Source organism: Saccopteryx leptura, chromosome 10, assembly GCF_036850995.1.
Source record: "Saccopteryx leptura isolate mSacLep1 chromosome 10, mSacLep1_pri_phased_curated, whole genome shotgun sequence".
In the NCBI taxonomy this organism is placed as follows: domain Eukaryota; kingdom Metazoa; phylum Chordata; class Mammalia; order Chiroptera; family Emballonuridae; genus Saccopteryx; species Saccopteryx leptura.
In genome coordinates this window covers 11,646,716-11,671,906 of record NC_089512.1, presented here as the reverse complement: position 1 = coordinate 11,671,906, position 25,191 = coordinate 11,646,716, and the positions used below count along the sequence as shown (strand labels likewise).

Sequence of the window (25,191 nt, the reverse complement as noted above, 5' to 3'; positions counted from 1 at the left end):
GTTACTCGGCGACCCCAACAGCACGTGGGCTCGAAAAGGAAGCCAGTCGTGTGTGAGCTGCTCTTACCAACTTGTAAAGCTTTGTTTGTGCTTCTACCCTAAAGGGATCTGTCTCGCCTCCCTGGCTTCCCGCTCTATTTTACCGTCTCCTCAGAACCGTCTCCCAGAAAGCCTGAACATCACCTGCTGGTTGTGCAGAAAAGGATGCAGATCCCAAATCAAGGGAGAGACGGCCCTGAAGTTTCCATCTGCAGATGTTGCCAATAGAACCTTCATATCCAGATTATTTTATTTGATTAAAAATAGAAAATTCTATTCTAAGAAAATAAAATGAACTCTGGCAACATTTCCCCAGCAGTTCCCAGCACACGCACTCGTTTTCCTTAAAGGGACACCAGAGCAGCTCAGTAACAGAACACCACCGCAATAACCACGTCCAGCCTAATTCACTCAGACGATGTTCTGCTTTCCCCACATGCTCAATAGCTCTTGCAATGGTTTCCAACTTTTAAAAACTATCAACATAGGACTTTGCAACTTACCAAGACTACGTAATTCAACCCCAAGTACTCTGTGCGATCGCGCTTGAGTATTCAGATTCCAGACCTCTACTAAGAACAGCCCACAGACAATCCAAACTGGCCTCCTGAACGGTACCGGACAACCTACGGGTTCTGGTTCAGATCCACATTTTGGAGAACTACGATCAATCGATATTTTGACAACGAGAGAAAGAAAAGGAACTTTTCAGAGCACAGAGTTAATTACATATTTATAAAACTTTGAAAAAGTTAACATCTATTTAAGTCCTGTTCATAAAAAAACAACAACAAATGAGCCCCTCCATCTAATCAAGGTGACTGAGAAAGGTGAAGGTGTGAGAAATTAATTTGGGAGGTCTTCCAGGAACAGGTACACAGGATCGGGTATTCATCATCGTTAAAACAACAGGAGCTCGGCTGCCCTGTGGGGCTGACGCGTGGCCCCTCCCACCTGCGATGGCCCCTCCCACCTGCGTCTGGGCAGCGCCACCGTGGGAATCCGGAATCCGTGGGGATCTAGTTTGCGGCCCACTGCGAGGCAGCCTGACATCCTCGTTTTTGCTCAGGCTTAGAAGCTTATGATCGAGTAGCATTGATTGTTCCAATTAATTTTTAAAATATTCAGAAATACCCTGCAAATAAATACAGAACATTTCTGTACCCACACAGCCCCACCACCGTAAAAGGTTGTCCGTAAGTTAGATAAACTGAGCTTTCTTAGCTGCTTTCTCTGCTGGTCTGGCCTTACCCTAAATGAAGATCATTTCAGTTTCTATCCAAAATACATTTCACTGTTCTAAAGGTATCATACTGGACCTAAGTTATCAAAAAAATGTAAACAAAATTTGTCTTGCTTATATTCATAAACTGTATTTCTAAGTTTTTGACTCACCCTGTACTGACCCTCTAAAAAACTAACCAAGTCACACGGAGACTGAGAAGCTGATGTGGGTTTTAAAGTGGTTCCTTGGAGACAACTGCCAGTAACTAAAACTAGTGTTACTGAATCTAGTGGTTTATTGCGTCATTCAGTCTAAAAGACCGAAATTATCCCATTCCGATCTCCCGCGAAGGCTCCTTCGGCACTGAGGCCCCGGCACCTGCTGTCTTAGGCGGACGTGCCCACGCGGAGAGCCAGCCAGAATGGGCCCCGGGAGGAAGCCCATTTGATGTCCTCCAGCTGCACCTATTTGATGTCCCCAAGTCTCACTGGCAGTCCAGTTTGGTCGAAAGGAACTTCGAGGATGGAAACTGGAGGTGAGGTCGAGAAGCCGAGAGGGAAACGCAGGTGAGCCCTCGATGAAGATCGAAGGCGCCACTGCTCACACGCCACAGTCAGACTGCTTCTCCTGCAGCTGCCTCGTCAGTATCTGGTGGGAGGACAGGAAGGCCACTCCCACGTGGAAGAGGATCTGCCAGAGGTTCCTCAGCCCGTGCAGGTACAGGTTGCCCAGGCAGATGCAGAGCAGCATCAGCGCCACCTTCGTCCTCCTGGCGGGGCTGTAGAACAGGTACAGGTAACACTGAAATGACACCGGGAGGGGGAGTCCCATCAGACGCAGTCAGCGGGCCACGGCTCAGATGCCACATGCACTTCTCGCACCTGCCACGCACGCCGTCATTTTACGCACATTAGCTTAGTACACTGAGTTCGTTACTTATGAGGCTGGGACTCGCTGGCACGTTGCGGTTAACCACTGGATGAAAGCGGAGATTTGGGAGAGGAAGGAGAAGTAAGCAGGTACCACAGGAGGAATCGGGACACGACGCTCTTGAAAGAAGATTAGGAAATAGAGAGAGAAATGCCCAGGCTGTGGCTGCAGGGAAAGAGATGGACGGAAGGGGCAGACTGCCAGCCGGGTCAGGACAGCCTGACAAGACCGCCTGACTTCCAGGTGACTTCTTCCCTCAGGGGTCCTGACAGGCGGGAGAGCCGGTGAGAGGGGCTGTGCTTTCACTGTTGGAGCTCTCCCCGAGTTCCAGTCACAAGGGGACTACTGGTCCCGAGCCCTCTCCCTTGTCGTGTCTGCCGGGCACCCGTGAGACAGAAGGCCTCACAGCAGGGAGAGGGACTGACACTTGTGAAGGACTATCACATGGAAAAGAGGCCGTTCCTGTTCTGCTAAAGGTGGAAACAGCTTTTTGGTTTGATGTGTTTTTTTTTTTTTTAAAAAAGCACATTCTCAAAAGAGAGAGCCATCTGCCATCTGACAAAACCTCAGTGACAGTGAGGGGAGGGGGTCCCCATGGAAAGAGCTGATAAATAATGCAGCTGAGGGAATGAAGAGGGGATTCAACAACCCGCCCCGCCCTGAAATGCAGCTGCTGGAAACTTCCAGCAAACTCGGATGACACCCAAGGGTTTGGAGACTTGTTCTTAAAAAATGAGTGCGTTTTCGATTTGGGGTTGAAAATTTCTTTTTGCATACTCATGCCATTCTAAAAAATGGATTTTAGGATGTGTGTGGAAGAGACAGGAAGTGCCCTAAGAACAGAAATGTTAATTAAAACAAAAAATTAAGCCTTAAGAGAAAGTACTAGACTCCCAGCCCATGTGGAGGACAAGGAAAGAGAATTAAGAGTTGGGCTTTTACTAGAATTAAAAAGGTGAACAAGCTCCTTTTTATGCCATTCCTTATGTAGACAGCTTATCTGAAAATAGCTAAATAATAACCAAAGCTCTCCAGTTAATGTTATAATTTTTGTTTTGTCGGGCAGGTAAGTTATTTTTTGCTCACTCCTATCGTTAAAGATGGCCGCTGCTCTCTCGTGGTGATGCTCTCACGTGATACAGCTAATTGCCCTTCCTGCTTGGGAAGGGGCTTGGTTATGCTAATGTGTGCTGGGAGAGAGTGACCTGTTCTTGCAGAGAGGAGGAGCCCATGTTGTAGCAGGGCTGAGAGGCCACGTGGATGACAGGAGGCAGCCAAAATGGTGGAGTGCTGTAGGAGAAGCCAGTTTGTGCAGGAGAAGGAGATGGGGAACAGAGGTGAATAAGACTGGTGAAGTGGAAGCCTTTGATTCTAGGAGAAAACCGGAAAGAGTGGGTTTTGGTGCCCAGTGTTTGTTTTTCACTCGTTGGCCAGGACAAGTCTAGAATAAAGGAAGATGGTCCACCAGTTTTTGGCTCCGCAGTTTCTTTACGATCGATCCGAATTAAATGTGAACCTGCATTGGCCAGGCGGTTGTGATGGTGGCCGCGGCTACTGGCTTTACATGTTTCATTTCCTAAGGACGGATTTGAGTTAGACAGTATAACTATTAAAAACAACATTTTTTTTACCTAGTTGTTTCAGAAACACATACGTATACACAGGTGTGACATCTGCAGGACATTTCTGTGTTTGGATTGTCCAACAATAAGCAGGACACAAGACCCTGCCTCACACTAGTCAGGCCCAACCCAATCCCTACTGCGGTCCCACCCTGCCCTCCCTGGGAGTCAGATCCAAAGTCCTGTTTCTGTTCTGTCCCTGTGGATGGCCCTGCGGCCCAGAGCAAGTGGCTTTTCCTTGCTGAGCCCAAACTTCTTTCTCTGTTAAATGGGAGGAGTGGGCAGGAAGGGCCTAGGGTCCTTCCACTGAGAGCCTGGCATTGCCCATGATTTGAACCAAGGCCTGGTGGAACAAAAACAGAATCTAGAAACTTGCTGATGGTTCCAACAAAAAATAACAAAATAAGGCCATGAGTTTAACCCACTCCCCAAAATACCAACGTTTCACCCACCTGGAAAATGCAGGCTATGAAAGGAATAAGAAAAGCCAGAATATTCCCAATTTCCTCGTGTGCAACCTAAAACAAATAGGAGGAAGACAAAAGGAGTATTTAGGTGAACAGAAACACTGTGGCACAAAGCACCTTACTCCTCATTCTCGGTCTGGTCTGGTTGATAGCACCAAATCCCTGGCTGGGCGAGACTCAAGTCCCTGTTAATATTTCAGAACAAGGGTTGACATGCAATCATTTTCAGTGACCTGGACACACCATGCACCTGCCTGTGCCCATGCATCTGTGCTAAGCCCTCAACCTGAAATGCCCCCAACAACCCACCACCTCTCAAAATCCCACTTCTCCATCAATATTAAGCTCTCCCTAATTCTTCCCATCCCCAGGTACTGCCACCTCCTTAGTGTCCCCAAGGCAGGACTACGTCCTCACCGCGTTGCTGGCCAGGCACCGGTTCCAGTGTGTACAGACATCGGTAGGTAACAGGTTATGAGAATAAACAATAGGGCTGGGAACCACACCATGCACTGACCAAAGATGGGATGTGGAACAGGCGGTCACCGCTCTTACAGCACAGGCCTGCTGCCCGTGCCAACAGGCCAGCCTGCGTCGGTCCCGAGATTTAACAGCAGCCATGCTCCCGGCTCTTGCCACCATGGACCTGGGCATGAGCATTCTGGCTCTATCTTTAAAAGTAGTGTGTATCTGTTTATGCTCATGATGGTTCTATACTTTTAAAAAGTATTTGAAATACTTTACAATTAAAAAGCAGTATTCGAGGCCCTGGCCGGTTGGCTCGGCGGTAGAGCGTCGGCCTGGCGTGCGGGGGACCCGGGTTCGATTCCCGGCCAGGGCACATAGGAGAAGCGCCCATTTGCTTCTCCACCCCCCCCCTTCCTCTCTGTCTCTCTCTTCCCCTCCCGCAGCCGGGGCTCCATTGGAGCAAAGATGGCCTGGGCGCTGGGGATGGCTCCTTGGCCTCTGCCCCAGGCGCTAGAGTGGCTCTGGTCGCAACAGAGTGACACCCCAGAGGGGCAGAGCGTCGCCCCCTGGTGGGCGTGCCGGGTGGATCCCGGTCGGGCGCATGCGGGAGTCTGTCTGACTGTCTATCCCCGTTTCCAGCTTCAGGAAAAATACAAAAAAAAAAAGAAAAAAGAAAAAAAAAAAAAAAGAAAAAAAAAAGCAGTATTCGAAAAACACTGAACTAGAAAGGTGCTTTGAGAGGAGCAGGCTGGACAGTCAACTTCCTCGTGATACAGGTTTTGACGGGGACACAGAGGGGTAGTCTCTGCATGATATAAACCAGACTAGGAGACAGCTTTTCCCAGGTACAAAGAGCCTGAGCCTTAAAGTCTAGAATCAAACTCTTGCCCTGGGTGAAGAATCCAGCCCCGGTAGTGATTTCTGAGGTCCTAAGGACCACAGGGTGGCCAGATGCCCCTGTTGTCCACTTCTCACCAGCACCCCCAAGGCCCGTTTGGCTTCTTAGAAAATCAGATACAAAAGAGCAAGTTTCATATTTGTTCAACTTACTATAACGAGTAAAATTAGAAATAAAAACTGTATTTGAATTTTCAAACCTTAGTGCATAATCAATAGCCTTATAAATGAAATGTATCCCCATTGGTTTCTTCCCCTGTATGCCCTTCCATTTGAACTGTAGGGAAAAGGTCACCTGTAAAGAATGTTCTGCAAGGTGGATTCCACGAATGAGGTTCAGAGCAGCGCACATGATGTTGAGAACGAGGGAGAGGACACCCAGGGCTGTCACTGGTTCCATTCGGAGATTAGGAGCTTCACAATAAAAAAAATGAATAAGCGTCTAGTGAAAATAATTTCTACATGAAGGAAAAATAAGCAAGACACTAACCAGGCCTCCACTAATGAGAGGTTATGCTAAACACACAGATTACTTTACAAAGCAGCTGTAGTTAGAGGGAAAGGCAGGAAATGAAGGACAGAATGGATCTGGGCGTCCCAGGTGGGCTCCTTCTACAATAGAAAGAGCTCCTTCTCTGAGCAAGCACAGGTTTTTCAAGTGTTTATTCCTTTCTATTTAAAGCAGTGGTTCTCGGCCAGGGGCAATATGGCCCCTCAATGGACTTGTGACAATGTCTTGAGACATTTTGCGTGTCATAACTGGGGACAGCACATTACTGGCATTACTGGGTAGAGGGGATGACTGCTTCTAAATATCCTACAATGCACATGACAGCCCCCACAACAAAGAAAGAATTATCTGGTACAAAATGTCCGTAGGGTTGACAATTTTTGATTTAAAGCAATTGATGGCTTTATTTGTAAATTAGTCGTCAGTTTCTGAAAGCATTTCTATTACACACATCAAGCCTCAGCTTGTAAAATGCCCCCCACTCTTTTCCTGACAAGGATAATATTCTGTGTCTAAGGTGCTTCCACAGCAACTCCCAGGACACGCAATTTGTAAAATTCTAAAATAACAGGGAGGAAGAGGGGAACGCTGATTATTTATGCTGCCAGCTGTTTCCAGAACTCTAATGGAACAAGTGATCATTCTCTGTTGAAAGATAACGATTTGATTCTGGAGTTGATTCTGGTCATAGAATTGAATTGTGTCTTGCCATTCTCTTGCTATGCTCTCTCTAAATCATCCTTTCTTGTCCTTCCATTTCTCACACCCGCATCCACAAACAGGCACACGGGCACACACAAGTGTCTAGCCACAACCCCACTGAGGCCTACTGTTAGTGTGTTAGAGTTTCCACTGAGCAAGTCAAAGCTCCTGTTAGAACGGAACATGCTACCTGTAAAGATTCTAGCCTCAGGACAATAGGGTGAGTCAAACCACAGTAAAATGTCCTAGAGAGATAGGCAAGTTGACACTTTCTGGATTTGCTCCTCTCATCTAAGTGGTTAAAAAACAAAACATACATTACAAAGTTTCCCCGTCCTCAGAGAAGGCAAAGAAACATGGGGTTCAACCCAGTCTTCCTTCCACAAAAGTTAAGTTCATTCCCTGACATAACTTACAAGTTACTGATTGGCATAAAAGCTAATCCAGGAATTTATTGGTTGAAACATTAAATTAAAACACAAAGTTATGTAAAAAAACAGGAACATTTTAATATGCAATTTTTAAAATTCAAGCATGAGTTTAGTAAAAACAGTGAAAATAATTAGACTGTTACAGTATAGACAGTTCTTTCAGAGCAAAATTCAGCTCTACACCATTCCAAAATTCTTACAATGTAAATACCGACTTCAATTCAAAATTGGTTTAATTGTGTGTCACTGTAAACAAGGAATGCAAATAACCATGCTTGTTATATGCTAGGCATTGAGTGGCTAATCGCCCACCGTCACACAACGCCAGGGCACTGTGATCATACTCAGTAACACCTCACTCTTCAGATAAAATTCCAACATTCCCAGGGATAGAGGGATGTCCCCGGGTCTCACGGAGAACCAGGAGAGAGCACCAGAATCTGGCCCCGCCCACTCTCACCCACAGCCCTCCCGCCTCCATCAAGGAGGGTGGGGCTCTCAGGGGAGCTCTGCCAGGTTTCACTAAGTGATGAGGATTCATTGTCAAAGGAAAAAAAGATAGAAAATAGACAGAAAGACAGAGAGATACCTGGATGTACAAATCTGTGTAAGTGACATCCAGCAAAAGAGAATGAATCTCATTTACAACATTGAAACCTCAGTGTAGACTCTACCCTGGTTAAGAAAACAATCTGCCAAGTCGCTCTACTGCTGAATTTCATCCTAAGAGCCACCTCCCTCAGATCAACTCACTGTCATAATGGTCAAGCTTCTATAGCAGCCACCCGGAAACAAGATCAGTCCATATCTTCCCCCACCTGTTTTATACCTCGCCACCTTCCCCCCAACACCACGTTCCTAGGGAAAGAAATCAGTGTCCCTTTGAAGTACACGATGCCCCCTCCTCTCAGTCAACACCCGAGAGCAGCAGGCCACTCACCAGGCTCCGAGAGCGTCTGCGCGTGCCCGTTCATCACCCTACTCCCCACATCCGCGTCCTCCACAGGGAGGACCGCTGCAGGCTGCCGCTCCAGCTCCTCCTGAATCTTCTCTAAGCTGCTCTGCATCTGCACGGGACTCGCGTAGTTAAAATGCCACTTCACTTTCTGAATGATGCTGTCTGCAAAAAGAGAGCAACCCAAGTTGAGCATCTGTATCGCAAGGGACGTTGTGAGACGATAAACAAAATGAACTTTGCATTGCCAAGCAAGCTAAGGTCCGCCGGATTCTCCAGAGTGTCAAGGAATACACGAAGGTCAAATGACTCCTACCTATCATGACTAGCTCATCAATCTCTCCAAGGCTGGTGACCGTTCAATGCAGCCGCAGGCTACCCGTAAAGGACTGAACGTGACCGTGGTCCACGTTATTATAAAACCAGGTTCTGGCCCATGAGCCACAGCTTGCTGACCCCTCCACCCAAGGCTGTGGCGAACAGCCTGTGCGGGTCTCACCATTCCTCCGCCCTCCCCCGGCTCTGGAGAGATGACAGCCAGTGTTAAACCTCGCACTTCCAGGCCTCTTCCGTCACTGTGAAAGGTCATGATGTGCAGCTGTCTCCAGTGACATTTTATGGCACTTCCACAGACTTCCCTTGATGGCCAAAGCCAAATCTAAACTACAAATCTGCACGTGCCCCGGGGGGGGGGGGGGGGGACGGGACAGTGAATAGAAGGAGGGTTACAAACCAAATTCAAGGAAGGCATAGGGCCTGGAGGCCAGGCCAATGGCGGTGGTGTCGTAGGAGGCTGCGAACTCCCACCACAGGGTCTCCAGGAAGCAGAAGGCCATGGCTGCCGGGCACCGGTGGGAGCAGATGGCCATGCAGGCCACATCCCCTGAAGAAGAAAAACTGGAACAAAAGGAAGACATCTATATTACCAGGAACAGACCCATGGAGTCCCACCCCACACCCAGACACAACCTCGCCCCGACTCTGGACTTGGCTGGCCTTGCCCCGTCCTGGCGCTGTTTGTAGCATATACACTGTGTCCTTGGCTAGACCTACCAGAGACTGTGCCTTTTGTACACTTCCCCTAAAATGGGCAGTGGCGTTTGCCACCGACAGTGTGTGATCACTGTTCCTTTGTCACTCCTGAGGATGCGAGTTCCTTTAGAGAGAAGCAGCGTGAGACTCCTCCGCATCTTAGAGAAAATGGTTTTCCTCTTTAATCTACATCAACAGACTTTCTAACCTTAACTCATGCTGGCATCCTGAAACAAAACCTATCCCTTTCCAGGCTGTCATGCTGTCGTGTCCAGTCCGGGGACGCTAGTTCCCTTATCTGTGGTGGCTTCAGACTCCCCTCATTGTGGGGTGTCTCCTCTAGGGTGCGCCATTGTAGCTGAGAGCTCATCTCTGCGGAGCCTGCTTGCTTCGTTCGGCTCCCTCGAGGCCTGACTTGGGGCGTGCTCCTCCCCGAGGGTGCTGCATTTTCTGTGGCCCGCTGTTCCATGCACGTCATCACTTAGAGCCCTGGCTCGGCAACTCCTGGACTGTGGGGAGTATAAAGTATAAACTCAAACTCCTATCTGATGTGAGGCACGGTACTGGTGTTTCAATCGCTTAGGTGAGATTCTCTTTTTTTCTTCCCATTCAAAGCCGAGTGGAGCGGAGTCAGCCCCGTGTTGGTGGGCAGACTATTTCTCCCCGATCATTGCACTAGGGCTGTGGCCTGACAAGATTCCCTTCCTTTATGCTGGGGTATTACACCGACACCTCACTCTAGTAAGCTCAAGGCCTCTCCCGTCATGGGTGCCAAAACTCAAACCCTGAGTTTACCGCGACCGGTTACCCGGGAGCCTCGGCGTCGGCTCACACACTGACCCCTTGACATTCTGTTCCCCCTGACCTGTGGCACCTTGCGACTTCTTCCTTTCAAGCACAGCTACACTTTAAAAAAAAATTATGTATATATTTTCCCATATTTCTGGGTGTTTCTGGCCGGAGAGGTTTTAGGTCATAATGATGTATCTACCAACCATTTTGTAATTAGAAGTCTCTCCTTATATAAAAACATTTCCAGTTTTTTAATAAAGGATGACCTGCTCCTTATACAAGGAATTTCCCAGCAGGGCCTAAGTCTCTCTAGGATGAAGGTGTCTCTATTTGAAAGAGGACCCCTATTTTGGGCTGAATTATGTCCCCCCAAAAGATGTGTTGAAGTCCTAGTTCTAGTATCAGTGAATATGACCTTATGTGGAAATAGTCATCTTAGATGTAATCAAGATGAAATGAGGTCACAATGGATTAGGGCGCAATGGCTTAGGGTGGGCCTTCATCCAATGGCTGGTGTGAATTTGGTCACAGAGACAAGGAAGGAGCCCATGTGACCAGGAGGCAGAGAATGAGTAACACCTCTGTAAGACAGACTGACAAAGGCTGCTGGCAGCCACCAGAAGGTGGCAGAGAGGCGGGGAGGATTCTTAGAGCCTCAGAGAGCACAGCCCTGCTGACTCGATTCCAGACAATCTAGCCTCCGGAACTGTGAGGGAAAACATTTCTGTGGTTTTAAGGCAGTTTGTGGTCATTTTTATGGCAACCCTAGGAAAGTACTTCAACTCCTTAACTACACAATAAGCCATGGGCCTGTTCACCTGTATGGAAAAAAATCTCAGTTTTCTCTGGGAGACGAGAGTCCTCCTTGTGCTCATTTTTCTTTGCCCTGTTCCTGGTAGGTAATTAAAAAAAAATTTTTTTTAAGTGAAAAGATTAAAAAAGCAAACCATGAAGGTAAGATCTCAGTCTTTATTCCTATTTTCCTGGCTTTCTCACTCTCCTCTTCCTTCCCTGCCATTTTAACCTAGTTGTCTCTTCCCTCCTCACCTTGACCCCATCCCTGCATCTTGTCCAGAAAAAGCTCCTAAAGTCCTGAAAACTGGCTGGAGCGGCCCCGGTGGCCACGCGCTGCACCAACAAAGGCAGAGGTGCAGCGCCCCCCGCTCCGCTGTCAATACGCACAACCCCCAAGCACCATCTGACGGGAGAGCCACTTTTAACACACCACGTGATCAGCATAATGTTAGCTCAACATATGATTACAAGTAACCCAACCTTCGCTGACATTCTAGAAAAGTGAACACATTTGCTTACTGTATACTGAAGTCACGTCCGGGTGCAGAACCTCGACCTGGATACTGGGCCAGTCGCAAGGCTAAAGTCTTGAGCCGTCTCCTGAACTCCAGAAACTCTCGGGAGTGGTGAAAGTCAGTGGAGGCCGAGAGGGGCAGCCCATCCCTCACCCTGACCACACAGGCAAAGAGGATCATGGACATGGTCCGCAGGAGAAGTCATGAGGACACCTGGGGAAGCGAGGTCACCTTGTTACTGAGGGCCAGATGCCGGAGGAGAGACACCCTGCCCTCGACACGTGCACTGTTTCACCCTCACCCCCACTCTAACCGCAAACGTGGCTGCTATGATTACTTCCCTGCCCTCAATGGCTACATCGCTCCCAATTTTCCTTCCTGTCTCCTCTCTCCTTGTAATCTCCCTTAGAGTCTAATGAATCTCTCGTTTCCCAGAATTAAACCGACCAAGATGAGGGAGGAAGGAATAGAGAAGCAAGGAAGCAGGACCAGAGGGCTCGGGAGCAATGGCAATGACGGTGGGTAACAGGACATGGCTAACAAGAGGACCCCAAAGGGACCGGGTATGCCTGACGCCAACGCAGCAGGGGTGGGGTCCAGTGACCTGTGTGTTCCAGGTCATCCAGGGAGGCAGGTGCTGAGCAGTTTAGCGACCAGATCCTCACCTGCAGTGCAGGGACTCGAAGCATCTACCCTAAAGCAGGTAGCAGGGAGAGCCCGGGGCAGAAATACAACTGAGAGAGTATGTCCTCCAGAACTTCTACAAATTTTTGATACAGAGCCAGTGTTCAAAGTGAAGACTGAGCTCCTATAGATGGAAGCTATTTAACAAATTATATTACAGTAAGACACTAGATACTTATTTGGCCTTGTATGTGAGCACTATTAAGAAACAAAAGGGCGGTAGAGCGTCGGCCTGGCGTGCGGGGGACCCGGGTTCGATTCCCGGCCAGGGCACATAGGAGAAGCACCCATTTGCTTCTCCACCCCCCTCCTTCCTCTCTGTCTCTCTCTTCCCCTCCCGCAGCCAAGGCTCCATTGGAGCAAAGATGGCCCGGGCGCTGGGGATGGCTCCTTGGCCTCTGCCCCAGGCGCTAGAGTGGCTCTGGTCGTGGCAGAGCATCGCCCCCTGGTGGGCAGAGCGTTGCCCCCTGGTGGGCGTGCCGGGTGGATCCCGGTCGGGCGCATGCGGGAGTCTGTCTGACTGTCTCTCCCCATTTCCAGCTTCAGAAAAATACAAAAAAAAAAAAAAAAGAAACAAAAGGAAACAGATTCGGAGCCCTCACGGTGCCTTTGGCAAATCAGAACATAGGTAGTGGAAATGATTTATCAATAAAATGGGGACAACTGCAGTGGCCACTGCAGTTTTAATGGGTCTTTCCATGCACACACACATCCTGTTTCACAGATCCTGTGTATCCATTCCTCTGCTTGGGAGGATATGGATAGGTTCTACCCCGGGGGGCTTTTCTTCCCAAGAACTCTAGGGATGCAACCTTAGGCAGCATCTCAGTTGTTGTGGGGCCAGGAAAGGGGCACCCCTGGATGCACACTCCTCTCGCCACCTCGGTGCCTCTGCGATGCCGAGGCCTCTAGGACCAGAAAAAACATCAGGGAATGGGTGTATGGAGGTTGATAACATTATCTTCCATACTTTTATGTATGTTTGAATTATTTAATTAAAAAGAGTTTTTTTAAAGAGGTATAGGGCACAAAGCCCCGACAGAGATAAGGGGAAGACTACAAGGTCAACTTGCGACCAGGGCTTAGAGCAGGGGTCCCCAAACTTTTTACACAGGGGGCCGGCCAGTTCACTGTCCCTCAGTCCGTTGGAGGGCTGCCACATACAGTGCTCTTTTCACTGACCACTGATGAAAGGGGTGTCCCTTCTGGAAGTGCAGTGGGGGCGGGGGGGGGGGGAGGGGGCTGGATAAATGGCCTCAGGGGGCCAAATGTGGCCCGTGGGCCATAATTTAGGGATGCCTGGCTTAGAGTCTAAACAAGAACTTCTACTTGCATGTTACCTTCGAGAACAGTGTTCATCAGTTAGAGCCATTCTGCAACACAGGTAGAGAAGTGTTTTAAAACACCAAATAAAGATGTTTCTAAGAACAGTACTTGCTTTAAAAAAAAAATACAATGAGCAATACGATACCAAGAGAGTCAGAGACAGGACAGGAACACCCCCACGGTAAAATAAGAAAGAGGCTTGCCTGTATGGGGCCTGAGTAAACTGTATGTTCTCCTAAGAGAAAGCAGCATGCATTTATTCCACTGTCAGGCCCCAGACGGCCTCTCGGGCGCTATCTCTATGGAGCATCTACTACGTGCCAGGTATCGGGTTGAATCAATAAAAAAGAAAACCAACTTTTCCAAGCGATAGCAATTGTGAGAACTGGTTCTGCCACTCTCTGAAGAGAATCCAGACGTCCCATCCGGGCTCTACTGCTTCCAGTTCCCCCTTCTGGTGACCGCACCTGCTTCTCCTCAAACAGCAGCACTCAAGATGAATGAAAACTGTTTTTCAGTTACAAGTTAGTAGAACTGCAAACTAGTAAAACCCACATCCATTTTTACGCCACCACAGGTCAGGCCATTTTTAATATTTTAAAATATTCATGCTGCTTAAGTGAAAGTGACACTGACATTAACTGCTACTTGTGCCTGTGATTATGTGAGTGTGTCAGTGCACAGGAAGGCAGCTGGCTGAGGGGTGGAGGAATTTAACATGCTGCCTTGCAAGAGTCTAAGAACACAGATGACACCCACAACACTTTTCCTTTGTGATCACGCATTCTGTATTCTCCAGACTGAAAAAAACTTAGTACAAAGAGAGAACACTCATCTCTGCGTTCTTCACGCTGCCTGGGAGCTTTGCACACTGTAGGGATGTGGTGCGTGTGAATTCAGGTTACAATCTTATTATGAGACAGTCTGTGCTCAGAGATCTAACCACTGCTCAGAAAAGAATGAGCTGGGAATTTCTGCTTCTGGAAAGGTAGACTGAAGTATTTTTTTCTAATCCCATTAAATACAACCAAACCCCATGGACCTTATACAGAAGTAAACATAAGGTTCTGGGTGGGGGGGACTTTGGTTCCTGAGGAACGACACGGCTGTGAGTTTGCTCCGTTTCATTCGGCCTCGGATGTCCAGTCTAACTGCTGGAGAAAACAGTGACCCAAAAATGCCAATGGGCGTAGACAAAATACAAAAAAAAGCAAGCCCCAGCAACAACACAAAACCTCCCTCTAGCCAAGGGTGCAGCCTAGCAAAAGAAAACTTTTCAACCCAGTGTTCCACGCCAGCCAAACACCACAGAAAAACTGCAGCCATCACCTGCCCAGCAGCGAAGGTCCACTGAGGGCTTCAGACTTCTCCTCTTGCCTGGTGACAACGAGGTGCCCCCAACTTCCCACCCTGCCAGAGCAGTGTCAGAGAAGACCAAGTGGGGAGCTGCAGGCAGCAATGAGCCGACCTCACCCACAGTATCACTCAGGATACAGAATTCCCATCTCTGCCCAACACAATAAGCAGCCTCTTCCCCTCAGGGAGTCACAGAAGCCAAGTGGGGGACCTGGACTTTTATTCCCACCTGGCAGCAATGAGATAGTAGAAATACAGAAAAATCAAAGAAAGAAAATGTGGGTCCTTTGAAAAGATCAATAAAACTGACAAACCTCTACCAAAACTAACAAAGAAAAAATGAGAAAAGAGACAAATTACCAATATCAAGCATTAAATAGGGTATCACAGATATCTCAGACATCGAAATAATAAGGTAATATAACAAACAACTCTACATTTGTAACACTGGGGAACAATTTTATTTTCATTTTCTGTTGCACGAGGTTTTAGAATTGTTTCTATATATTTCTGCATCACTTATTCCAAATCTGAAGTCTGGTTTTTGGTGCATTCTCTAGTTTTTATGCAATTTTAATTTCTTTTTGTTACAGTTAATGGCATGCATTGGTTTTTAAATTGGAGTTAAAGGGCAATGACTCTTGGATTGAACATAACCACAGGCAATTAATGTTTTACAAACATCACTTTTACATAATTGTAGTTGTTTTTAAATGTAAAAAATTATCTGATAAAAACACCCTCTTATTTTGTTTTAAGACTGAATCATGGCTTCTTCAAGTAGGCGTAAATGTAAGAATAGTCCTGACACCGTTATATATATATATATATATATGTGGCTGTTACACATTTCAACGTCAAAGGCGCAATATTTCATCATTTGTGACACATGTATATATTGCCTATTTTCAAGTTCCTCTTGGCGATCAAGACAAGAATTGGGCTCCTCATATTGTGTGTCATAATTGTGAGGAAATGCTTCGTGACTGGACAAAAGGAAAACGCAAAGGAATGCCTTTTGGTATTCCCATGGTTTGGTGTGAACCTAAAAACCACAGCAGTGACTGTTATTTCTGTCTGATCCATACAAAGGGCATCGGCAAGAAAAAATGGCATATGATTGCATATCCTAATATTCCCTCAGCAATACGACCCATCCCACCCTCGGAGACACTCCCGATTCCAGTTTTCAATGGTTTTATTTCTTCTAAGGACGAAGAAAGTGAACATGGTGATCAAGTGTATTTTGACAAGATGCAAGAGAAAATGGTTATAGAATCTGAAGGGTCTTCTTCTGATGCCAAGCAGTCATTAACCCCTCAGCAGTTTAGCCAACCCGAATTGAATGACTTAGTAAGAGATTTGGGCCTATCAAAGAAAGCAGCTGAGTTATTAGCCTCCAGGCTTCAAGAAAATGTACTTCACCAGTCAGCTAAAGTATCCCATTTCAGGAAGCGTGAACAAATTTTCGTGGACTTTTTTTCCAAAGACAAACACTTTGTTTACTGTCATGATAACAGTAGTCTTCTCAGCCAGCTAGGTGTTACCACTTACAGTCTAACAGAATGGCGGCTATTTCTTGACAGCTCTAAATGGAGTCTGAAATGTGTTCTCCTACACAACGGTAACGTTTATGCAGTGGTTCCAACTGGTTATTCAGCTTATCTGTGAGAAGATTATAATGACATAAAAATTGTCCTCGAGTTTCTGAAGTATGAGGAGTATAACTGGATCATTTGTGTGGATCTTAAAATGGTAAATTTCCTGCTAGGACAACAGAGAGGTTTCACGAAGTATCCTTGCTTTCTGTGTTTGTGGGACAGCCGAGCTCGGGAGAAACATTGGACACAGAAGAAGTGGCCCAATCGTGAAGCTCTGGAAGTAGGGATGCAAAACATTGTGAATGAACCTGTAGTTAATTGAGACAGGATCATTTTTCCCCCACTTCACATCAAACTTGGCTTAATGAAGCAGTTTGTTCAGGCTTTGAATAGAGAAAGTGAATGCTTTCAACATATTATTTCTGCTTTTCCTGCCTTGTCTTTCAAGAAGATAAAAGCAGGTGTATTCAATGGACCTCAAATTCGAACTCTCATTCATGACGAAGAATTTGCCAGGAAGATGAATAAGGAGGAGAAAGCAGCATGGCAGTCTTTTGTGGCAGTTACAAAGAACTTCCTTGGCAACAAAAAAGCAGAAAACTATGAACTTCTGGTTCAAAGGATGCTGTTGGCTTTCCGCAACATTGGATGTAACATGAGTATAAGATTCACTTCCTGAACAGTCACTTTGATAAGTTTCCCAAAAATCTTGGAGCTGTTAGTGATGAGCAGACTACTAGAGCATCAAATGAGACTGTCCTCAACAAATACACAAACGCAAGAGCTACAAATGCAAATTTTTGCCTGAATAGAATTTAAATAAGTTTTGTGCAAATTTTATGATTAAGTGTTTTAATATGTTCTATTTAGAAATTGTAGACACATTCTGATGCAATCATATCTTTTAGTGTATTAGTGTATTTAGTGCATTATATAAATTATTATATTTTCACAAAGATGATACCCAAGAAGACATTCTACTTCATTATGTTAAACTAAATGTTGAAAATTTTTACAATAAGATGAAAACCTAAAATCTTGAATTGCAAAAAACTGTAGCTTACGGAGAAAAACTAATGTCAGATTTGAGATCAGCACACTCGAGTTAGGTGAGAACAAGTGTTTCTGTGGATGAGACAAACATTTTGTTCCCCAGTGAATCTGACAACACAGACGAAATAGATCAATGAATTCCTCAAAAAGCATAGACAACCACAAATATCCAATTTAAATTGCTAATTTAAACAATCCTTTAACTGAATTTCCTATTAAGAAGATTGCATTTGTCATTTTAAAACTCCTGAAAAGTAACTCTCCAGGCCCAGAGGGTTTCACTTGAGAATTCTAAGAAACGTTTACAAAGGAACGAACAGCAACCCTGAAAAACAAAACAAACAAAACAAAAAACCCACAAAAAAACAAAACAACCCCTCCCAAAAAAAACCCAGAAGAGGAATGAATATTTTCAAATTCATTTTATGAAGCTAATATTACCTAACATCAAAACCAAAGACAATAAGACACAGAAAACTATAGACCAATACTCCTCATGAACTTATATGTAAAAATCCTTAAGAAATATTAGTAACTAGAATTCAGCAATATAATAAAAAGAATTAGATGCCATAACCAGTGAGATTTATTCCTGAATGCAAGGTTGGCTTAATTTTTTTTTCCAGTGAGAGGAGGGTAGGCAGAGAGACAGACTCCCACATGCACCCCAACCAGGATTCACCAGGCAAGCCCACTATAGGGTAATGCTCTGCCCATCTGGGGCATCGCTCCGTTGCTCAGCAACCAAGCTCTTCTTAGCACCTGAGGCAAAGGTCATGGAGCCATCCTCAGCGCCAAGGGCCAACTCTCTCCAATTGAGCAATGGCTGAAGGAGGGGAGAAAGAGAGCATGTACAAGAGAGAAGCGAGAGGGGGAGGGGTGGAGAAGCAGATGGGCACCTCTCCTATGTGCCCTGACTGGGAATTGAACCTAAGACATCCACATGCTGGACTGATGCTCTACCACTGAGCCAACCGACCAGGGCTGGCTTATTATTCTAAAAATCAAACAATATAATCCATCATATAAGTCACACAATATCAATTAATACAGAAAGGGCATCTCACAAAATTCAATACCCATTAATGATAAAATTCTCAGCAAAGCAAGAATAGAGAGAAACTTACTCAATTTAACAGAGGATCTAAAGAAAGCCTACAGCTAACATCTAACTTAATGGTGTAAGGCTTTACCTCTAAAATCAGGAACAAGGATGTTTGCGCTCACCAATACTATTGAAATAGTACTAGAAGTTCTACCCAGCACAATAAGGCAAGAAACAGCAGTAAAAAGTATATAGATAGAAAAGGAAGAACAAAACTACTCTTATTTGCAAATGATATAATTGTCTACATGGAAAATCCCAAGGAGCCTACTAAAAAGCCTCCTACAACTAATGAGTTCAATAAGATTGAAGGATATACAATCAACATAAAAAAGTGTATTTTTATATACAAGCAATGAACATGTAGAAACCAAATTAAAAATAAAGTACTATTTACAATCATTCCAAAAGTGATTTCAATAAAGGTATACTTTTTTAAATGAAATACTTAGCTCTACAGCTAATAGAGCCTGTATAGGACTTATATGCTGAAAATTATGTTCCTGGAAGAACTCAAAGAAGTCCTAAATAAATAAAGAGAGATACCATGTTCATAGATTAGAAGACTCAGCATAGTAGAGGTGTTTATTCTCCCCAAACTGATATATAGATTTAATGCAATTCTTGTAAAAATATGAAAGAGAGTTTATTGATAGAGAGAAAAATTATTCTAAAGTTTACATGGAAAGGCAAAGAAACTGAAATAGCTAAACCATTTTGAAAACAGTAAAGTAGAAGGAACCACACTATCCTATTTCAAGACTTATTATACAGCTACAGCAGGCAGAGGAATGAACACATGGACCAATGGAACAGAAGAGAGAACCCAGAAGTAAACCTACATGTACAATCAAATGACTTTTGATAAAAATGCAAAAGCTATTCATTGGAAGAAGGACAGTCTTTCCAACAAATGGTGTTGGAGCAAGGTATCTATAGAGCAGCGGTTCTCAACCAATACATACATAATATGTATTTTCTGATGGCTTTAGGCGACCCCTGTGTTTTGGTCGTTCGACCCCCACCGGGGTTGCGACCCACAGGTTGAGAACCACTGCTATAGAGGAAGAAAATCTTGATAATCTCACCTCTCACATAAAAATTAACTCAAAACATATCATAGCCCTGGCCAGTTGGCTCAGTGGTAGAGCGTCAGCCTGGCGTGCAGAAGTCCCGGGTTCGATTCCCGGCCAGGGCACACAGGAGAAGTGCCCATCTGCTTCTCCACGCCTCCCCTTCTCCTTCCTCTCTCTCTCTTCCCCTCCCGCAGCCAAGGCTCCATTGGAGCAAAGATGGCCCGGGCGCTGGGGATGGCTCCTTGGCCTCTGCCCCAGGCGCTAGAGTGGCTCTGGTCGCAACAGAGCGACACCCCGGAGGGGCAGAGCATCACCCCCTGGTGGGCAGAGCGTCGCCCCCTGGTGGGCGTGCTGGGTGGATCCCGGTCGGGCGCATGCGGGAGTCTGTCTGTCTCTCCCCGTTTCCAACTTCGGAAAAATACAAAACAACAACAACAACAAACATATCATAAATGTAAATGTAAAACGTAAGAGCATAAAAGAGGAAAAAAACCTAAGAGAAAAATTTTCAGGACCTGAGGAAAGAGTTCTTAGATAAGACACCAAAAGCACAATCCATAGAAGAAAAATCAGTCAATTGTATTTCACCAAAATTAAAAGATGTTTTGCTTTGCAAAAAGCCCATGAAAAGACAAGCTAGAGACTTGGAGAAAGATATTTGTAAACCACAGATCTGACCATGTACTCTAGATATCTGGAATTTATAAGACTCTCAAATCTCAACACTAAAAAAAAAAAAAAAAATCCAGTTAGAAATGCACAAAGTACACGAACAGACATTTCTCCAACAAAGATATATAGATGGCAAATAAGCACATGAAAAGATGTTGAGTGTCCCTAGCTGTTAAAGGAAATGGAACTTAAGATCACGGTGAGATAATACTACATATCATAAGAGCTAAAATTTTTTAAAGGGACAATTATCAAATGCTGACAAGCATGCAGAAACTGGATCTCATACATTACAGCAGGACTGTAAAATGGTAGTCACTCTGGAAAAGTTTGGCAGTTTCTTATATAACTAAACATGCAATTACCAAATGATCTATCGACGTCACTCTTGGGCATTTATCCCAGAGAAATGTAAATTTATGTCCACACAAAAACCTGTGTACAATTTGTTCATAACAGCTGTATTTGTAACAGCCAAAAACTGGAAACAACCAAAATGTCTTACAAATAGTGAATGGTTAAACTACTCAGCAGTAAAAAGGAATGAACTGTTGAAACAAAGAACAACTTGGAAGGATTTCAAGAACACTGGATTTCAGTGAAAAAAGCCTATCTCAAAAGGTCACATATGTATGAATCCTTTTATATAACATTCTCAAAATGACAAAATTATAGAGATGATAGCCAAAGGTTTGGGATGGTGGGAAGGAGGTGAATGGGAGTTACTGTAACGGGACAGCAAGAGGAAAATTGTGGTGACAGAATAATTCTGCACCTTGATTGTGATAGTGATTGCAGAAATCTACATATGATAGAACTTTACACACTTTATAACAATGTTAATTTCCTTGCTCTGATATTATACTATAGTTATGTAAGATGTAATCAAAGAGGGAAACTTCGTGAAGGGTATATGGCAGTGGTCCCCAATCCCTGGGCCGCGGACCAGTACCAGTCCGTGGCCCATTTGGTACCAGTCCGCAGAGAAAAAATAAATAACTTACATTATTTCCGTTTTATTTATATTTAAGTCTGAATGATGTTTTATTTTTTAAAAATGACCAGATTCCCTCTGTTACATCCATCTAAGACTCACTCTTGACGCTTGTCTTGGTCACGTGATACATTTATCTGTCCCACCCTAAAGGCCGGTCAGTGAAAATATTTTCTGACATTAAACTGGTCTGTGGCCCAAAAAAGGTTGGGGACCACTGGTTATGGGACCTCTCTGTACCATCTCTGCAACTTCCTGTGACTATAATTCTTTCAAAATCAAAGTTGAAAATAAAAAGTATTTATTTAAGGTCTTTATGCCATATACTTAAATTATGCTCATACTTTTTATGTTCAAATGTAATTTTTAAATATCTCTACCAGTAGAATAACATTTCCTGCTAATTAACTGTAGTTCTGATGATTTATGCAAGAATGTCGAAGGATGTGTTTTATAGTGAGCAGTTCCATTACTATGTGACATTTTCAAATTGGACAGTACTAGCATCTCAGGATTCATTAAAATAAAAGCCGCAAATTACCACTATTTAGTTTTAAACAGGAAAGCAGTGGAATGAATCTGGGAAATCATGCCACAATTAACAGAAAAAAATATTATGAATTACAAAAGGACAAAAGCAGCCTCAGAGTGCTCACAAAGTGACACGAGTCTATCTTCCAGGTCTCACCAGCTCCTGCTACAGTCCAGTGGACCTTGTTATCTGGTACCATCCCTGCCACATATTAGGAAGTCCTCAATAAATACTACAGAAAGAATGAATGAATGACCTAGGGGGCTACCTTATTTTTGTTCCCTGAAACAAGAATTGTGGCTTTGCAGATCTTACCATATTCTGACCTACCAAGTACAGGGCAAATGTAGGTTTACAGTTGTTCACGTTGAAAATAATAATAAATAATAATAACAATACAAGAATAAACTGCTTTGCACACTCACAACTGTAAACCTACTTTTGCCCATCCTGCCTTTTGACAATTTTTTTCACAAAAAAAATCCTACTTGGAGAGAAAAGGAGAAAGGGGTTTATAGAGATGGAATTTCATAAAAGTAGAAACTGAAATAGTAATCAAATATACAGTACCTGGGGTATTACTAGGTTTGATAAAACTATTTTAATCTGCCTCCCCCGTTTCCTAAATCCTCTTCTCAGCTCTATTTATAAACTGTTCATGTTGGAGATAATCCCCATTCCACCAGCACAGACTCTGTGCCTACCTGGAGGCCACCCCCATTCCCACTGTTCTTTTTCTCTTCCCTTTACCCTAACTCACTCCCAAATTCCTGCCACGGACACTCTTCCTCCCTCCAAAAGAGAGAAAGGGTTGAGAAACAGCATTAAATGACAGTAATTTAAACAAGTCTTGCAAGATAGTAATTTAAACAAACAAAATAAGTTTCTTTTGGCATACAAGTTTTCCGCGTAAGGCATACTGCCCACTCCTCATATTCACAATACAGAAAACAAAATTGAGTTCTGTCACCCTTACTGAATTCACCTTCACCAACAGGACTTAAGATGTGTAGACCAGGCCCTGGCCGGTTGGCTTAGCGGTAGAGCGTCGGCCTGGCGTGCGGGGGACCCAGGTTCGATTCCCGGCCAGGGCACATAGGAGAAGTGCCCATTTGCTTCTCCACCACCCCCCTCCTTCCTCTCTGTCTCTCTCTTCCCCTCCCGCAGCCAAGGCTCCATTGGAGCGAGGATGGCCTGGGCGCTGGGGATGGCTCCTTGGCCTCTGCCCCAGGCGCTAGAGTGGCTCTGGTCGCAGCAGAGCGACACCCCGGAGGGGCAGAGCGTTGCCCCTGGTGGGCGTGCCGGGTGGATCCCGGTCGGGCGCATGCGGGAGTCTGTCTGACTGTCTCTCCCTGTTTTCAGCTTCAGAAAAATACAAAAAATAAAAAAGAAAAGAAAAAAAGATGTGTAGACCACACAGGCTCCTCTGTTCCACTTTTCTTGGGGATGGGCTCAGGAGGAGGGGTAGAAGTCAACTGTCATTTGTTAAGAGCTAAGATTAGGGGACTGAGCTGGATAGCAACTAATATATGCCAGGCACGGTTCTGGAAACTTTTACACTGATAATATTATTTTATGCCTATAATATGAGGTAGATATAATCTACAGTAGACATGTGGGAAAATTGTAGCTGCAAGGCCCAAGTTGTAGAGCCAGGATTCAAACCCAAACTTCACTGCTCAAGATATTTGAAAGCCTATGATCTTTCCACTGACTACACTATGACTTCTCAAATCCAATCTTTGGTATTACAGCTACTCTATTTCTCTAAAACAGTTTCTCCTCCTAGGGCACTAATACTCTAAATTAAGCAGACACCTGTTAATAGAAGATTGGTACAATTGCTCCTTACTCATTGAGTAAGTAGATTTTCCTCTCTGACCATCAGTCATCTTTCAGATAGTTAATTTCTGAGGCTCTTTGAAGAGTAAAAACTAACACAAACACTTAGAGCTATAACATAATCATCTAAAATGTATTTTTCCAGAACAAATGCTATTAGGTCAATTTTAACTCTATTTAGCAATATTAAACTACTTTCAACTATTTACATTTTCATTTTGCTAAAAATATCTTAATCAGAATTCCTTTCTTTGTTAAATTTAATATTTACTCTCCCCACAGGTCTGAGCTTTATTATTTTTCTTTCTGACCATGTCTCAAATCTCACCAATTACTTTTCATCACTGGTAATAATATTCTTTCGTGGCTTTGATTTCTTCAATTCTAATTTTCCCCTGGCAGTGCTTTATTCTTCTGGTTCTGGAAATCTAGATGTAAGCCTCCAATACACTGAAAAGTACACCACCTTCTACTACACCTGATGTTCCGAAAAGCTGGTCCAGTGCATCCAGTATCTGGTAAACCAAATCTTACAATATCGGCACGCTAAGGGAAGTTTGCTATTAAAACGAAACAATACTCCGACGAGAGTTTTGCGGATAATTAAGTAAATAATCGCTCTCTCTCTCTTTTGGACACACCCCGTCTCCTCTCACAGGACGCAGCACTTGACGCGCATCTATCAGCTGAGGGTTCCCGCAGGTGCGCGCCCGGGGTCCGCCCGGGGTCCGGAGAGCAGCCGGCTAAAGGAAGAGTGACAGGTGATTCCGGGATGCCCCATGAAGCCCGGAGGGGCTAGGCTGGGCTTGAGGGAGGGGCCGGCTCGGAATCGCCTCCACCTCCAGGCCCGCCCTGCATCACACCTGACCCCGCCTGCTCTCAGCTAACGGGCCGCGAAGCCCACCTCCGCCGGCCAGCCCTCACCTCGCCCGGACGGCGGCCCCCGGGAGTCAGCCGCCTCCCTCCGCGCCGCCGATCCACGCACCGCCTCCTCCGCAACCTTAACCCACACCGTGGACCCGGCCCGGGTCACTGGCGGCCCAGGCGCAGGTAGGGGACGGTGCGCATGCGCGAGTCTTCAACCTCCATTCGCTGCTACTACGCAACACCGGCACCAGAACGGACCAATCACGACGCGCCTCCACTGCTCGTCCGCACAAGTGAATGAAGTGGTTCTTAAAGGGCTGCGACTCCAGTACAGAGGGGGTGTGGCTGGGCGCGCGCTTCCCAATTTTCCTCCCATTCCCAGTCTCTCACCCGCGTGGGTTTGAGGTCCGAGCTTGTAATTCCCACGTCGCGAGGTGCGAGGAGGCTTCGCGATCTAAGCTCGATTCCTGCGGGAGTAGCAGACAGGACTGACGAGCGGAGGCAAGGAGGTTCAGCGTGAAGGCGTGACACGCCCCGGGCGTGGGTTGCGATGTCTGCGCGGCTGGGCAGGAGTCCCGAGATAGGCAAGCCAAAGAGCGCAGCCTTCTGCCAGCCTGGACGAGGTACCAAAGTCTAGGGACACACCTCAGTCTGGGTCAGAGGCACTCACAGGTGGATGGCGGCTCGAAGGAGGTTGGGAAG

The 25,191-nt window shown here is 45.5% G+C and overlaps 1 protein-coding gene across 2 annotated transcripts; it reads right to left on the bottom strand.

The window, feature by feature from the left end:
• Positions 1 to 755: 755 nt before the first annotated feature.
• On the bottom strand, positions 756 to 25,065 carry SEC22C (SEC22 homolog C, vesicle trafficking protein). 2 transcript variants are annotated; one of them, XM_066350944.1, is made up of 7 exons: positions 24,880 to 25,065; positions 11,386 to 11,594; positions 8,981 to 9,144; positions 8,233 to 8,412; positions 5,944 to 6,062; positions 4,269 to 4,334; positions 756 to 2,065 (listed from the first exon to the last, which is right to left on the bottom strand). In XM_066350944.1, the coding sequence occupies exons 2-7, from the start codon at positions 11,565 to 11,567 to the stop codon at positions 1,865 to 1,867; spliced, it is 912 nt and encodes a 303-aa protein (XP_066207041.1). In that variant the 5' UTR covers positions 11,568 to 11,594; positions 24,880 to 25,065; the 3' UTR covers positions 756 to 1,864. The 2 variants fall into 2 exon arrangements, with proteins under 2 accessions (XP_066207041.1, XP_066207040.1); XM_066350943.1 differs by lacking the exon at positions 24,880 to 25,065 and adding an exon at positions 24,547 to 24,689.
• Between the last annotated feature and the right edge of the window lie 126 nt (positions 25,066 to 25,191).

What these genes read in the sequence shown, in the direction of transcription:
- SEC22C (XM_066350944.1), bottom strand. Translation starts at nt 11,567, where the DNA reads ATGTCCATGATCCTCTTTGCCTGTGTGGTCAGGGTGAGGGATGGGCTG. An exon ending in CTATGCCTTCCTTGAATTTG is followed by an intron (nt 8,413 to 8,980) that starts GTTTGTAACCCT and finishes CTCTTTTTGCAG; the next exon opens with ACAGCATCATTCAGAAAGTG. An exon ending in TTGCAGAACATTCTTTACAG is followed by an intron (nt 4,335 to 5,943) that starts GTGACCTTTTCC and finishes TATTTGTTTTAG; the next exon opens with GTTGCACACGAGGAAATTGG.